Source organism: Glarea lozoyensis (genome assembly GCF_000409485.1).
Source record: "Glarea lozoyensis ATCC 20868 chromosome Unknown GLAREA2, whole genome shotgun sequence".
Taxonomy (NCBI): Eukaryota; Fungi; Ascomycota; class Leotiomycetes; order Helotiales; family Helotiaceae; genus Glarea; species Glarea lozoyensis.
In genome coordinates this window covers 2,053,575-2,070,053 of record NW_007360994.1, presented here as the reverse complement: position 1 = coordinate 2,070,053, position 16,479 = coordinate 2,053,575, and the positions used below count along the sequence as shown (strand labels likewise).

Genomic DNA, 16,479 nt, shown 5'->3' with positions numbered 1-16,479 from the left:
AACATCATCATTTTTTCATCAGATGAAATACTACGAAATGGATCACCAATCCAAACTCAATTTGTCAATCACGTATATGTTAACTGCTAGCGTACCGGTCAATCGTTGTATGCTTCTCGATTTAGCCACAACCAAACCCTGCACGAGACATGTCCATCCTCAATATTTAGATTTCGTACCCGGCGGGCCACCTCATAACCTCCATCGCCGCCAGCCCACAAATCAACCCTCCTCACAATACGAGTACCTTCTTTGTGGCGGGCTTTGATCTAGCTGCGCTCACCGAGCACCCACGCCTTTAGATTCGGCAGGTGTAGTCTTAATCTTCGCAGAATTGTTGTACAAATCTGTGTTGGGAATGTCGACCCGGGTGTCCTTTGGTGAGATTGTAGTTTTGCATTCCGAGCTCGACCTTCACATTTCGTAGAACGTCTAAAACTTCCATGGAGCCTAAACTTGGATGGAAGCTATCTCCAGTGGTGCCAAACAACGATGGCATGTCGAACATCTGTGAGCCAGGGATATCAGCAAGGATAGAGCTTAAGTCCCATTCAGAGCCTATCTGCGGCATATCGGGATCAACCTTGCGGAAACTTATATCCACGGTACCGTCCTCATCGCATTTGATAAGGTACGTTCCATACCTTTGATGCGTCATATTCATATAGCAAATTATTTTGACTTCGCTATCCGAAATATGCTGAGCGAGGATGATTGTTCCATTTAGGCTTTCTCTAGCGATGAAGATATCCGACAGAGGAAGACGAGAGTGATAGATTCCCCAGGCAGAGAAGTTCAGATCCAAACCCGAGTCACTTGCTGTGATAGAAACTGGAACTAAGAAGTAATCTGCAAGGCGGCCTGGTGTGTCCGTCGAGACATTTATTATCAATTCTTTGACTTTGTCAACCACATCTAATACTTGCTTTCCATCCGCTTTACCAGCAACCAAACCTCGGAAGTGTGCCAAAAAGGCAGACACATCGTCCAATCTGATAGGCGCAGCGATCTCGTAGCCCTCAAGCTTTCGCACTTCGATGTCGAAGGAGGGTTGCAATACCAGATTTTGTGCCGCATCATGAAGTGCATGATGGCTATCAAGGCAATGCTCTAAGTGCGTTATAGTATCAACTCTTCCAATAAGCATTGGTGATCCTGAAAAATACGGTTCTCCAACTCCATTTCGCATCCACATGGCAGCTGCATAATCCATGAACTTTAAGTCTGTTTCGTCACCATAGGTGTTAACATGGAAATTATATATCCTGAACCCGCGTTGTCTCAAAGCTGTAATGACTTTATGGAGAGCAAGGACAAAAGCGTCGTCGGGATTATATTCATAAGGAATATTACACATAGAAGCCCAGCAGGCTACGAGATCAGCCTCGTACTTTGCGTTTCGCTTTGAGATATCGATAGACGACAACGCAAGAATAAGCAATGACCGGAGTTCAGATGCTCGGCTGGATCGCTCTTCTAGATGCACATATGTTCCGCTGTCGACTGAGTGCAGGGATGAAAGACAAGTTAATTTTCTTTGAGTATCGGGACTCTCCTCGTCATCGGCAATGAGAAAATTCCGAAAGGGAAAAAGCGTCGAGACTCGGTTCCGTACTCGCCCGTTCTCCTCTCGAGCTTGGAGCTGCTCTGTCAACGGTTGACCTCTGAGTCTTTGCATCCTATACTGCTCAACGATCGAAGACGCGATTACGACGACATTTTTGATATTTTTTAGTCCATATTCGTTGGTTATGCCTTCATATGTAATCTCAATTTCCGCGGCGCGAGTCCACTCTTGAAACGTCCACGCTCGACTTCCATACACCCAGTTCGAAGTACACGTCTCCCACGCCGTTAAGGAATCTAGATATTTGGGCACCAGTGTTTCCATAGCATCCGCAAACTCAGAATTGGTCGCCATTCTTGTCTCGACGGTATCAGTCGTGACATCTCCTAGAAGGCGGTATATGTGATCGGACGTACAAGCGAGCTCTTTTAAAGTCTCGTACGCCGTTTGATCGGTTTGCGGAAGAAACACTGATGTGGTTTCAGCTTGACGATATATGTATCCCATAACCATGATTTGCTCTGCTTTATCTTTTGGATCATCTTGATCGACTGACAACGCGTCCAGCCACACATTGCAACCTCCCCCGACAAACTCTAGGATGTCCAAGAGCTTCTTCGAGTCTCGCATAGGTACTACCTTCGTTTTAGGGCATTTTCGACACTTCAGCTCCACCCCGACAGAAACATCGCCCCAGAGATAGGACACCGCTTTGTATTTCACTCCAACGGCTGGCACCCCACACAGCACGGTGACTATTTCATCGTTCTTGAGCCGGAAGTCGTACTTCGGGGAGCAGCCCTGGCATCCCCGGCAGCATTCAACAATAACAATGTCTTTCCCTTTTAACGTTTTCCGTGATGCCATGATCAACCAAATGCTTCTTGGAGGTGGTTGCGCAATGAGGTTCTCGTTTCAACATTCTGTCAAGCCTATCAAAGTAGCACAAAAGCGCCACTCAGCGGACGCAGCTTCAAAAGAAATCATGCATGCACCATGAAGCCTTCCCTGGCAAAAAGTCTTCAATCCTTCGTGATTAAAGATGGCCACCATTGCTAGTACAACATATAGATGCCTGATCAAGCCGATACCACTTACTTATAATCTCTCTAACATATCAGAACATCCGGCCAGCAAAACATGCGAGTACTGTTCATTGATCGTGCCAGATCAACAAAAAATGAGCAACAATCTGATTAAAACCAATTATAGTCGTATCGATAAATACCCAGACTTTCCTTCACTAAAAGCCACTGCCAAAGCAGGATGCGGATTCTGCCATCTACTAAGAAAAACTATCAGGTATGCCTGGGCTGCGAGACCCATGGAAGAATGGGGAGTTGGTCCGATAAGAGAGCAAGAAGGTCTGTGGAACGACATATTGGAAGAGAGCTGGGATGGAAAAATCAAAATCCACAAAGCTGTTTTTTCATTGGCTCCCCATTCGGAAGACTCAAGCGGAAATCCAAACACTGTAATAAGCTTAGGAATGGAGTTTGGACCTCTGACAACTTTCATGCCCAAACTTGGTAGCAAACAGCATGGAGATATTGGCCGGGTCATCGGGTTTAAGACGTTTGATTCGCATGATAAGTTTTAGATTTCAGTTTGAAGCTCTGCGTTGACTCAGACACAGACCTTGAACGAACTGATGATATCTTACGACGAAGAATTCCTAGTCGTCAAACTCTTGGCCTCGAAAATGTCAATCTCATGACACAGTGGATCGCTGAGTGCAAATTGGACCATCCTCAATGCCTCGCAGGAATGATTAATTGGTGTCCTAGTCGAGTTCTAGACACAGGAAGTCCTAGTGAACCCCCTAATGTCCGCCTAATCGAAACCGCGGACTTTCCCGTCCCTTACACGGCTCTCAGTCATATGTGGGGAGACGTGAACTATTACGCGCCGCTTAGAGCTTTCAAATCAAACTACGATGATCTCAAAACCAATATTCCGATGTCAAATCTTCCTAGAAATTTCAAGGAAGCCGTCGTCTTGACCCGCGCATTAGGCTTAAGATATCTATGGATCGACTCTTTATGCATTATCCAAGATGACGCGGAGGATTGGCGTCGAGAAGCAGCTACCATGTTCCAAGTGTATAGTGCTGCGGAAGTCACTATCGTCGCGTAAGGTCTATTACACATCACTTGATCATCAGACTAACACGACCACCTAGTACTTCTGCTACTTCTACTCACGATGGCTTCTTAAAGCGGGATCTTTCCAATATGGCGGCAGCGAAGCTTGAATACTGTCTCGAACCTGACTCAAAGCCTAGCCACATCGTGCTCGTCGCACAAGACGACGTCGAAACCGGAACTTGGTACGGCGATGTCGAGGACAGTCTCTGGAATACAAGAGGCTGGACAATGCAAGAACGCCGCTTGTCGTCTCGAATGCTGCATTTTAGCAAGAATAAGATATACTTCGAATGCCGAACTTGTCGTCGCTCCGAAGAAAACGAACCTATCCCTGAGTATAGACAATTTGATCTGTGGCCCAGATCAGATGCAGCACACAGTGCCAAAGACAAAGAAGACGCTAAAGACCGCCTATACAGACTTTGGATTAAGACAGTACAAGAGTACTCTGCCAGAAAACTCACTAAAGGCTTCGACAAGTTAACAGCTATTTACAGCGTTGCATTTGCAATGTCTACAGGTACCGAGGGGTTCAAAGATAGGTACATCGATTATGCCGGCTTATGGTCTGAATACCTCCAGCATGGCCTACTTTGGCAAGTCAGAGACGGAGCTATTGAGAAACCCAAAGAATACAGAGCACCAAGCTGGTCATGGGCAGCCTTAGACGGGAGACTTGGTTGGAACGAGTTCAAGAACTTTGCGAAGCCGTCTCATTTCCATAATGACTTTGCGGTGCTGGAAATTGGATCTGGTAAAAGCGACGAAAACAAGTTCCTCAAGGTCAAAGCAACGATCTTGCCAATTGATCTGGTGCTCGAATGCGATGAGGATGACCGCTGGGTATATGGTTCTCGAAGCAATTTTCCACACGATTTGTATGTTAGAACGCCATCACTTCAGCTTGAAACGCAACTGAATGAGATAAGCGTAACAACTCGCCTTGGAACACCGCGGGAACGTTACGACGCTGTTGAAGATGGACAATACATCAAGATTGGAGAAGCACGTCTTGATCTGGATGATAAGGAGAACTTGACACTATCAGATCGACAGCTCTATTATATGCATGTCGATAACCTTTGCAGACCCTCCGGTCTCGTGTTTGAGTCAGTAATCAAGAATGGCGAAACAAAGTGGCTGCGGGTGGGTGTTGCGACGGTTTTTGGAAAGGATAGCGAGCTGTTTCAAGAAGATGTATGGGATAAACAGGATGGAATGGCTGAGACATGTGTGCTTCATATGATTTAGATTAGTTGGTTTTGATCTCGGTTGTCCTCTTACACAAAGCACCAAACCAGTCCAACTTGTGAACAATTTTCACTTCCTGTTCGATTTATAGCAGCTCTCATGGTCAGTTAAATCCTGTTTATAAGTTCACTCGATAGCCATTGGAGCAACATCAATCTAAGTGATTGAGTTTCTGCTGCTAGAGCCTCGTTTTTACAACCTGTTTCTATTTACGTGCTCAGGCTGTTCTCAAGGATTCAACAAAATGAAAGTATAAGTATAACTGCAACGCATACTAATATGTTTTGATGAGATCAACGTGAACCCAGAGCATAGCCGGAAGATCGACTAACTCATGTCCTTATTTGAAATACATAACTTCCCAGTACACAGGACAGGCGCCGTATCATTTTAACAAACTGGAAATTGGCGATTACAAAGAGTGATATAGTTCTTCTCCATGGCAACTTCTGATTATTGTGGAATTCAAAAGACGATCCGAACATCTTGGATTTACTGACACTGTTGACAAAAAAGGATGATGTGTTATCAAGTCCGATTAACATCCTAGTTATTAGCCTGCCGCTTATCTCGTCAATGGCAGGTCAATTCAAAAGTGCCAAAGTATGCTCGCATGGAAACATGATAATAGTGCCGAGGCTCAGAAACACACAAGAAATATACGACATTAAATGTTTTAATATTGCGTCCGGGGTATTTACAATCCATAGATCCGCTCAATTCTCCTGCGAAACCCGCCAAATAGCATCGGACATCTTAGCTACCTGCGCCATCTGCTCCACATCATGAACACGAACAATATCAGCTCCACCGGCAATCGCCGCGGAAACAGTGGCGGCAGTACCAAATTGCGACTGATCTGGCTTCGAGACGCCAGTTATACGTTGAATGAACTTCTTCCTGCTCGTTCCGACAAGCCAAGGAAGGCCCTGCAGACCTGGCCAGTCGCGCAACTCATCGAGACGTCGTAATATCTCCAGCGCGTGGCTTTGTGATTTTGCAAATCCAATTCCGGGGTCGAGAATGATTCTCCAACGATATATACCCGCGGCTTCTGCCTCAGCGACGCGTGCGAGAAGTTCTTTTGCCATGGTTGGAATGAGTCCGTCGGGCGAGTAGTCCTGCATGGAAGCTTGAGCCATGGTAGAGGGATTGCCTCGCATGTGCATCAAGATGACAGTCTTTCCAAGCCGAGCCATAGTTTTGAGCATCTCTGGGTCTAATTGACCAGCAGAAACGTCGTTTATGATATCTGCGCCGGCTTCGATAGCAGCCTCAGCAACAGCGGCACGATATGTGTCGACACTGATTAACCCAGTAAAGCTTTCAGAGGTTCGCAACGATCTGATTACAGGGACAACCCGCTCAATTTCTACGGACGTTGGCTGCTGTTCGGTTTTAGGCGCAGTAGACTGGCCTCCGACGTCGATGATGTGCGCTCCGTGCTGGACGGTGCTCTCAGTAAGAGCAGTCAAACGGCCAAGATTTCCAGAAGAAACCTCGGAGTGCAGGCCACCGTCAGAGAAAGAATCAGGGGTCATGTTCCAAATTGCCATAACATGGGTTTTGCGATCCGCTTTAAGACCTCGAATAGGTTCTGCATCGCGTCCTAGAGGTGTGACTGTCGTCAAGGGGGTGTCTACGGGTAGGGAATTGAGCGAGTCCTGAACTGTCTTCCATGGACTTGCCGGGTTGAGGGGTTTCAATGGAGCTATTCTATTCTATGTTAGTAAGAGAACTTTACTGCAGATGATGGTAATGTACTCTGCCAGAGGTCGAAGAACAAACTCCCGCTCAGAAATACCAGGATGCGGAATTTGTAGCCTTGGGTCATTGTACGTCGAATCCCCATGGAAGAGGATATCAAGATCAATATTCCGAGGACCTTTATCAATTAACTTCTTGCGGCCTAGAGATACCTCTATATGCTGAAGTGTATCAAGAAGCTCGATAGGCTCGAGAGTGGTTGAGATCTAACAGAAGATTAATTAATGAGTTTAGAGCTGCCATACACAAACTCACTTCACAAACACCATTTATGAACTTGTCTTGATCAACAACATACATAGGGTCAGTTTCCCAAAGACTACTAGTTTTGATCAGCTTGATTTCTGGAGAACTGTTCATATGCTTGCAAGCTTTCTCAATCCAGTCAATGCGGTCTCCTAGGTTACTACCTAGTGCAATGTATGCCTTAACCCAAGACTTGCTTTTTGTTGTTTCCTTCGTTGCTTCCTCGATCTTCCTTTTTGAGTAGCCATTGAGAGAATGCTGGGTCCATTTTGGGGTGCTTGGCTGGTTCCCCGGACCAGAACTATGGTGGCGGACGGAGGCACAATTCATAGGTAGCAGAAAACGGAGGTGTTTCGACCAGACGACATGGCTAGAGGACAAGCCCCTCGCCTTGAAGACGCGTCTGATAAGGACGCTTCGCATTGGGCAAATCCGTCAAAGTTCGCCAATGTGGTCTTGTGAATTATTGCAAACATCAACGGAGAAGGCTTAGTCATCGGTCACCTGACCTGTATGTATACTCCAAGCGGATAGAGTTCATGTCCTGCAGCTTCAGGCTAGTAGCTTCACTAGAGTCTTGGGAGAGAGACAATCGTGATAACAATCCTTTAGTTACGAAGAGTGAAATATATCTTAAGCGAACGTCTGTGAATGTCCGCTGCTTGCTAAATGAATCGAATGAAGCTTGTTACATGTCTCGGCGACCGTACTTTTTGATCATGTGCTGCGCCAACCTTTGAGCCGAGGCAAGTTGGCCTTCCCCAGATTCATGGCCGGCTAACGTGTGGAGACCGAGATGGTCCCCTTCGAGGATTCTCCTCCAGGTTTCCTTTAATATCCTACACAATCACACCCAACCCCTCGCACATACTACCACTCCCAAAATCTGATATCTCAGAGTCTTGCTTTACCTCTCTATAACATACCCTCTCTCCACACATTTACTGGAAACAACCACATTCTTCATCATGGCATCTCCTCGTAAGTAATCACATGTGAAGATATACAACGTAAGACAGCGTACTGACCACAACCGCAGAGCAAATTCGCACAACATGCACTGATCTGCTCAAGATCAACCATCCAGTATTCCTGGCTGGCATGAACGTAGCAGCCGGCCCAAAGCTCGCTGCTGCCGTATCAGATGCCGGAGGACTCGGTGTCATTGGAGGAGTTGGTTACACACCTGATATGCTACGAGAGCAGATTGCAGAGTTGAAAGGCTTCCTCAAGAACAAGAATGCGCCATTTGGTGTTGATCTCCTTCTCCCACAGGTTGGTGGCAGTGCCAGAAAGACCAAGTAAGTTTACACAAGGCAAAAAATGATTACTATTCCCGGGTATAAGCTGACGTATTGTCAACCAGCTATGATTACACGAAAGGAAAGCTCGACGAGCTCGTAGACATCATAATCGAAAGCAAGGCCGCATTATTCGTATCTGCGGTTGGCGTTCCACCAAAACATGTCGTGGAGAAACTCCACAAGGCCGGTGTGTTGTACATGAACATGATTGGACACCCGAAGCACGTAAAGAAATGCCTCGAACTCGGTGTCGACATCATCTGCGCACAGGGCGGTGAGGGAGGTGGTCACACTGGCGATGTTCCAACAACAGTCTTGATTCCAGCAGTTGTCGAGCTTTGCAAGGGCAAGACAAGTCCTATGTCTGGAAAGCCAGTCCAGGTGGTTGCAGCTGGTGGAATATATAATGGACAGACCGTTGCTGCTGCGCTGATGTTGGGCGCAAGCGGTGTGTGGGTAGGAACCCGATTCATCCTGACTGATGAGGCCGGAGCACCAAAGGCCCACCAGGAGGCTGTTAGAACTGCAGGCCATGATGATAATGTCCGAACAATCATCTTCACTGGGCGGCCGCTAAGAGTACGAACAAACCCATATATTGCCAACTGGGAAGAAAACCGCGCCGCTGAGATCAAGGAACTCACAAGCAAGGGTGTTATTCCAGTCGAGCACGACTTCGAGACCCTCGGTGATGATATTGACGACGATGTAAGTACTTACCAAACGAGTTTGTAGGATATTCCTAATAGTGAAACAGACCATGGATAACGCTCGTCCGTTCCTGATGGGTAAAGCTGCAGCTGTTGTGAACGAGAAGAAGAGCGCCAAGGCCGTCGTTGATGAGCTTGTTAATGATGCTGTCGCCTGGATCCACAAGGGTGAGAAGATGATTTCGAAATTGTAGACGGCGAGGAACTTAAAATGGCGTCTGGGGCGATTGCTTATGCATATATGATCGGTTGGAAGCATGTACTCTTAGTGTTAGATTCTTAGATGGTAATACATCATGGTCTTGAATAACACCTCTTTTCAAACCCAATTTTCGGACTTTATCAAAACTTCCGATTCTTTTATTTATTACTTTTCTCATCTAATGCGAACTCTATATACAACCCATTCCCTCTATCACACATTCATTTACAAAACCAACCCCACAACAGCACCAACAACCAACAGACCAACCATCCCAACACTCCTCCTACCCCCGTCATTCGCAATCACCGGACTCACCCCCGTCGAATTCCTGACAGGCAAAATCGGCGTCCCAGTCGCCACAGAAATGCTCGTCACATCCATCGTGCTCATTACAGCAAGGGTACTCTCAATCACACTACTACTCTTACTCTCTATCACTTCCGCCGTCATAATCTCCGTCGGAACCACATAACTAATCACGGACGTGGAGTGCTCATTGAGTATCGCCGTCGGCATAGGCGAATCAACAGTCATGTGTGCTGAAATAAGAGCTTCCGTGAGTGGGTGTGCTTCAATGAGTTCTTGAACCATAGTTGAAGCAACAGGCTGAGTGAGTGGAAAGGACGATTGAGCTGCGGGACAAATTGTAACGTAGGATTGTGTTATTACTTCAAAGACGGGTGTGGCGAGGTGAGAGGGGCAGATTGTGTAGGCTGATGCGCAGGAGGTGATTGTGATAGTTTCGGTGCGCCATATTGTCCGGGTTATTAGCTCGTCGGTCGTGGTGTTAGTGAGGTGCGAAAGGGTGGGCGTTGGGGAGGGTGAGATGATGTGGTCTTTCTTCTCGTGGAGCATGGCTTTGAGGGTACTTGTGGCTTTTGCTGGATGGGCCATGGATGTAGTGTTTTTTGGAGGGAGCATTGCAATGGTGGTCGCTTTCCCCATTGATACGGTCTTGTGTTTCGGTGCAGCTGTTGGGTTCGTCGCATTATATCCTACCGCACCTGTGGGATACATCCCTCCAGCGCCGCTCGCAGATGTCTTAGGAGCCTCGAGGTGAGCAGTGTAATATACCTTCGCATCAGCCGTCGATGTAGCATTCGCGACGACATTCGTAGCAGTGGCATCAGCCGAAAGCGCAGTCGACAGACATGTCCCTGGCAATTCGCCCGTGAAGAAAGTTGTCACGACACTTGGGGCTCCAAAATCGACATTAACAGCACCGATGTCTACGTTTGCATTTGAAAATGCTCCGATTTCTGCGAATATGTTTTGTGTGAATTCCAAGGGGCAGGTTGCTGCTGGGTCGAGCGTGATACAAGCTTGGTATTGGAGAGGATCGAAGAATACACCGGCTCCGAAGTCGAAGCCTTGACCGAAAACGTCGAGGGCGAGAGCGGCTTCGAATTTGATGCGAAGAATGGCTGTCACACAAGCATTTCCTTTTCTGAAAGTGATTGGAATGGCGGTGACTTCAGCTCCTGCACTATATCTCGTATTAGAGAGTTCGCCCAGAAGGTGGTAAGCAGACTCACATATTCATGGATATCAGCTCGCCAGTGACGGCGTTAAGAATGAAACTTGCGCCATCTGGGAAGGAAAGATCGAAACCGGACGTGAAATCAACAGCACCATCTACCGTGAGTATCAGCTCGATGGTGAAAATCAACCCTATCTTGTTGTCGCCATCAAGAGACTATATTAAATCAGTATACGTCCACTTTTCACGTGTTTCCATGCATACCTGAAGTCCCAACGGCGTTACCGGTGTGAAGAGCGGAATCGTAAAAGTGCCTTCTGCAGCGAAGGCAATATTGAATTCAAAATGACCACCCAGATTGTCTAACTTGACTTCTATCGCCAAGTCTAGAGCTTCAACAATCAGATCTGTAGGATCCGGGTTTTTGATAAAATCGACGATATTTCCAAGAATATCATCGTTCTTCTCTAATCCATCGGTGGTGACAACTGCAGTGCCAGTGGTGAAGCAAGAGACACAGGTCGCGGTCAAAGATAACTGCTCACTGGCTGCTCCTTGTGCTGCTCCAGTTGCCCTTGAATCCTGTCAGCTTCTTATGGAATGAGCGTATCAAGGAGATCCTCACAGTTTGACCAAAACTTTATCCTTTTCAAAAGTCTCGGCTAGATCAAAATTTCCAATTTCCGTCGCCCTGCCCTTAACATACGGAAACTCAGTCATATCAAGATGTCTCCTCTCCGCAACATCAACACTCCGCACGTGGTGCGCAACAAGCGGTGTAAGAGCCGCGGAAAACGAAGGTATAGTGGCTGCCAGCAGGCCATGGAAAAGAGTGACTCTCATGATGAATAAAATTACGAAAATAAGCGAAAGATTAATGAATGTAGAAATGAAATGAGAAAGAAAGAAATGGAAACTCTAATGGCCTTTTGAGAACGCACCTGAAGTTTGGAATGGAAATGATAAAGTATAAAACTGCCCACGATCAGTTTCATCGCCAGGGTGTAACTTACTTCCAATTTTACCTTTTGCCAGGAGGATCTTTAAGCTTGGAGGCTCTGCATATAAACATAGTACTGAGGTACTTGGAAATAAGCATCGGAACTTTACCAGGGCGATGATTCGCTGTATAGAAAGTTTGCAAACTCCTGTTCGGTCGGCGGAATCCTTCTAAAAAGGGGGTCGTTTTGGTTGGCTCGCTTAATCAAGCTTCGTCGTCTTGTTGGTCGGATTTCTTAGGGGCTCGAAAGTCAAACTGCCAAGGTTCGTCGGAACTCCATGTTTTTGAGATGGATACAGGGCTGATTTTGCGCGGGAGTGTAATCCTCCCGGTGGATTAATCGGCTGCGACCTGGAGTAAGAACTCTGATAAGGAAAGTAGTCGTGCTTACGTAGGGGGCAAACAAGGCTCCACGGTATTTCGAATTTAGCGTTGCGGAGTAGACTACGAAGTTCCTCCTGAGGCGTCAGTCGCTTGATTGATTGAACACACTACTCAGAGCATTATTCTAAAGAAATGAACTCAAAACTTGGTTTGGATTCTGTACCCGGAGGTTCAGTCATTAGCGATGGAGCCGGCCATCCTGAGTATTTCATGGAAACAATACCGCCATACTTGCTGGCGGTCATCCCAATCTTTAGACATGTTCCCCTCTCTCTATAATAATCTGGGACATATTGAAGTTCTACTCCTCATCCGCCATGTCATTTCAACAATCAAACCCGAACGACCAAGACTTACATACCAGGATGTGAGTCCATCTCGTGGAACCAGAGACACCCCGAGTTCCCATCGAATTGTGAAAATGCTTAACGCTTCACAAGTGCAATCCTTCAGTAGTGTACGTGAAATGATCCTTCGCACTCATTGTACAACGAGCTCCAATAACAGCCGCTAGGCGCTTGGCTGACTGGTAAGAATAAGTGATTCTCTCTGCCACTGCCACGAAGTTGCATCGGTGCACCGGTTATTGGTACGCAACAAAAAACATATGAAATCACTCTAAAAGCGATCGACTGTCAGTATTCAGGCGGTTAAGTAGTTGGCTGTTGTGCTGTTGCGCATAGAAGATCAGTCTGGCAGCAGATCAGCTTTCGTCTTCCAGTGTGCTCGGGTAGAAAACAAAAGTATATGAAGCCTGAGAGGGTGTGAAGAAGATTGAAAGGAGTTTCTGTGGTGGCAGCTACCTGATGTAGTCTGTCTTGCACACCATCCAAACTCTGCACATGATTACAAGTGAGTGTGAAGTCCGAAACTTGAGAGAGAACCTATGCCGATAAACGTGTTTCCTAGGAAGTGATGACAGCGCTTTGGACATGTAGCCGGAGCGGCCGCAGACTATTAAGGAATTAGACATTGTGGTTTTAGTAGATAGCACATGGCTCAATAGAGGTAAGCGGTACAAGCGATGCAGTAGGTAGGTGCGTCGAACAACGTTTCATAGGATAAATTCCGAAGACTATGTCAATTTCGTGGATTCCGCTGTACAGTATATCCGATGTGGTCAATGAGTAGGAGCCCGTTTGTGGATTTTTGGCAGCAACTATGACTGTACTGGTACTTTGCAAAATATCAATTGTGATCATAGGTTTGTTGCGGGACCTGACGTGCATCGAAAGAAAACCAAAATCAGCTCAGGCAGTGATTGTGGTATCAGCCATACTCATCTTTCCCGCTGGATCGCTTGGCTGGAGTTCGTCTTATGCCTTTCGTGTCCGAGAGTCACCTTAAAAGCCAGTTAAGCAGACCTCAGTGTAAAAGGCTACGATGCTTCAAGCGTTGGGAAACAGATTCAAAATAAACCGCTTTGATCTGACTCGGCAAGATGGCCAAATTCTGATTTTGCGAGTGATCAAGAATTCGATATGTATGCGTATTTTGCTCCACGTTCAACTTGCATTCTTACCAGAAAGGACAGCGGCTCCGTCCTATCACGGGTGGAAAGGGACGTTATTGTCAAATGTCAAAACCCATTGTCTTGTGAAGAAAGAGGAAGTTGCATAGAATCTAGTCGAGGAAGGTGACTTCTCGCTTAAGTCGAATGAGGACTAGCGCATGATGTCCTTGGCATCACGTCGCGTCTTCCGAGAACTGGAATCCAAGACCGCGTCAACGATAACGACCCTTTTTGCAGCTCACATCAATTGATGTCCCAACTGTCGAGCAATGGCGCTGCCTTTGCCGCCAGGTCTGACGCCTGCTGAGGTAGCATTTCTCTGTGAAATGGAAATGGTAACAGTAGTGCCTCGCCAGCAATTGAAAAGTCACGACCTATTAGGGGTAAGTAGTTGACCCCGCCGACCCCTCCATTTCAAACACTATCGTTGCAATACAGTAATACACAACCATGACGAAAGCAACTTTATACTACAAACAATGCTGATCATCACCAATCTAGGGCCCAACCCCAGCTCTACGTCCTCCCCATCGTGCCCCTCTCCCCTTGTGGCTCGCTCTCCTCCTCAAGCGCCAACGACGAGCCAACATAGTCCCACCACCATGGCTCCTCCGCTCCTCCCTCGAACGAATCCTCAAAGAAGAAACGGAGATCTCACCTACAGCCTTTTCACGACCTCCCCCGCATCCCCATGCAATAAGCGCCATACCTTCAGCAACAGACCACAAATCTCCGCCGTTCTTAGCTTCAAGTACAGCAGACGCTCCATCCGGACACCTACCATATCATTGGCTTGAGCTAGGAGAGATTTTACTTCAGGCGTGTAGCGACGACGTTTCTGAGCCGGATAAAGTACGGACGTTGTTACGGGACCTGAGGGAGGTACGGATGGCGAAGATGAGATCTATTACAAAACATTTAGAAGGCGGTGGAGTGGTGTCATTGGAAGGCGTGGGGGCAATGGAGGTTGCTGAGGGGAGGCAGTTTGTTGTGGGTGTGATGGATGGGCTCAGAAAACTGGGTGCGAGTAGGGAGGCGGAGAGGAGGAGGAGGGAAGAGGAAGGTGGGTCTGGAGATGGGAATAGTGAGGATGATGACATGGAAATGGAAATGGAGTGATTGGTTGAAAGTACATATGCATTGGATGGAAGGGCCATAGCATCGGCGTTGGGAAAGGAGCATTTGGGATTAGGTATACCACTACATTAGGCACCGATGGGACGCAAATTTATTTAAAATGAGTATAGTGTTTGATCATGTCATTTTATAGTTCGCATGAATGCGTATCTTTCCTTTATGGTCAAGCTGATTTCAAATTCAACACCGTGCCAGCAAAATTGTAGACGCGCTTGCTTTATCCTGTATGCCAAGGTCCGTCTCACCGCAGTATAACTCGCGAGAATTTCCCATTTTGATATGCTCTGCATGTAGTAAGATTCATCTACTGCGGGCATTAGGGCGAGTATGTTGTGTAACTGTTGGTTTGAGCCAAGTCTCAACTACATAGGCGAAGGCGTAAGTAGGTAATTGGTGTTAATATTCAGGTTGGAACTTGGAAGCAGCAGCTTTATTTAGGTGGTTATATGAGAAATTGATACACTTCAATCTCTATCCAATCCCCTGTAGACTCCATCCGAACGCGATTACAGATAATTTTGAAAGAATAATAATGTTTCCAAAGCCCTAACCAATTCCCGTCACTCTATCAAGACAAACTCCCGTCACTTTCTCACCCTCTTCCCCCAAGTCCCGCATACTTCCCACCCATCCTCACCGCTACCTCCCTCGGCCACTCCAGGTATTTTCTCATCCCCTCGGGAAACGCGTCGTAAGCGACGGGAATCCAATCAAGGTGGAAGTGCGTCGGCATGATTCTCGCTCGACTCCCGAACTCGCGTTCCTGGATCGGTTCCATAATCATTTCGATGGCCAGGAAATGCATGAGCAGGATACAGGCCGCGTGGTTCGTGGGGGCGATGAAAGCTTCGAAGCAGGAGGCCGGCATGCGTATGATGCTTTGGAAGAACATTAGGTATTTGAAGTAGGCTAAAGTTGTTAGTTGGGTGAATGAAGGGGGAAAGGGGGACGGACATTTGAGGGATGAGAAGCGGAGGGTTTCGGTTATTTCTAGGAGTGATTGGTAAGCTCTGCTGTGCGCTGGTTCGACTATCAGCGGTACAAGGGCTTGTAAAGATCGTTCTGCGCTGTCTATAATTGCTGAATCAATCGCTGGGAGATCGGTGAGTCTAAGTTTCATCACTTCGAAATGGCAGGTTCGTGAAAGGAAAAAGGCCATGGGTAAGTTTTGTGATCGCAATTGGAAATTGAGCAACGAGCAGCCGCGGAGAAGACGAATACAATCTAGAAATCCGTCGGTCATGTAGGAGGATTGAAATGCGAGTAGGTAGCAGGTAGCTAGTAGAGCGTCGCCTTCACTTCCCGTTTTGATGGTTCGAGATATTGCTTCGTTAGAGCCATTGATTGCTAGCATTCTGTGCTGTAATGCTGGGGTAGTCAATTGGATGCCTGTGAGTAGCTGGATGTGAGATGCTGCCATTCCGAGAATGGCATGCATTAGATATTGATTCTACTTTCGGTCAGTGGAAGTTTTCACGACACGAATAGCCACTTACATGATGAGCTATCAGAGGTACTTGGGATTTCCAAGCATCTTCATTACCGACTGGCAGGTGAGGATAAGCATCTTGGAGAAAGTGATGGAACAAGCGCATATCGAGTGGCGAGAATACAGTCGGTGTGCATTGTAGGTTTAGGGAATTGACTGGGTTTGGGGCGTAGGTCGATATTTCTTGTAACGCTGATAGTGTTTTTGGTGCCGGATAGACACAGTCCAAACTAACTCTGATACAATTTGTACAAGCGGGTTGATTTTCTGGACACTTGA

The 16,479-nt window shown here is 46.9% G+C and overlaps 6 protein-coding genes across 6 annotated transcripts; 3 read left to right on the top strand and 3 right to left on the bottom strand.

The window, feature by feature from the left end:
- Positions 1-319: 319 nt before the first annotated feature.
- On the bottom strand, positions 320-2,434 carry GLAREA_04004 (uncharacterized protein; the record flags this gene model as incomplete). Its single annotated transcript, XM_008084257.1, has 1 exon — positions 320-2,434. The coding sequence occupies one exon, from the start codon at positions 2,432-2,434 to the stop codon at positions 320-322; it is 2,115 nt and encodes a 704-aa protein (XP_008082448.1).
- Positions 2,435-2,747: 313 nt separating this feature from the next.
- On the top strand, positions 2,748-4,965 carry GLAREA_04003 (uncharacterized protein; the record flags this gene model as incomplete). Its single annotated transcript, XM_008084256.1, has 3 exons — positions 2,748-3,142; positions 3,238-3,699; positions 3,750-4,965. The coding sequence occupies 3 exons, from the start codon at positions 2,748-2,750 to the stop codon at positions 4,963-4,965; spliced, it is 2,073 nt and encodes a 690-aa protein (XP_008082447.1).
- A 716-nt stretch (positions 4,966-5,681) lies between these two features.
- Positions 5,682-7,401, bottom strand: GLAREA_04002 (Dihydropteroate synthetase-like protein; the record flags this gene model as incomplete). The annotated part of the gene is made up of 3 exons (XM_008084255.1): positions 5,682-6,681; positions 6,730-6,938; positions 6,988-7,401. The coding sequence occupies 3 exons, from the start codon at positions 7,399-7,401 to the stop codon at positions 5,682-5,684; spliced, it is 1,623 nt and encodes a 540-aa protein (XP_008082446.1).
- Positions 7,402-7,946: 545 nt separating this feature from the next.
- Positions 7,947-9,186, top strand: GLAREA_04001 (Inosine monophosphate dehydrogenase (IMPDH); the record flags this gene model as incomplete). Its single annotated transcript, XM_008084254.1, has 4 exons — positions 7,947-7,959; positions 8,018-8,279; positions 8,345-8,990; positions 9,040-9,186. 4 exons carry the CDS (start codon positions 7,947-7,949, stop codon positions 9,184-9,186), a joined length of 1,068 nt encoding a protein of 355 aa, XP_008082445.1.
- A 233-nt stretch (positions 9,187-9,419) lies between these two features.
- On the bottom strand, positions 9,420-11,520 carry GLAREA_04000 (uncharacterized protein; the record flags this gene model as incomplete). The annotated part of the gene is made up of 4 exons (XM_008084253.1): positions 9,420-10,683; positions 10,733-10,893; positions 10,942-11,251; positions 11,303-11,520. The coding sequence occupies 4 exons, from the start codon at positions 11,518-11,520 to the stop codon at positions 9,420-9,422; spliced, it is 1,953 nt and encodes a 650-aa protein (XP_008082444.1).
- Positions 11,521-13,843: 2,323 nt separating this feature from the next.
- GLAREA_03999 (uncharacterized protein) lies at positions 13,844-14,693 on the top strand (the record flags this gene model as incomplete). Its single annotated transcript, XM_008084252.1, has 2 exons — positions 13,844-13,957; positions 14,076-14,693. The coding sequence occupies 2 exons, from the start codon at positions 13,844-13,846 to the stop codon at positions 14,691-14,693; spliced, it is 732 nt and encodes a 243-aa protein (XP_008082443.1).
- Between the last annotated feature and the right edge of the window lie 1,786 nt (positions 14,694-16,479).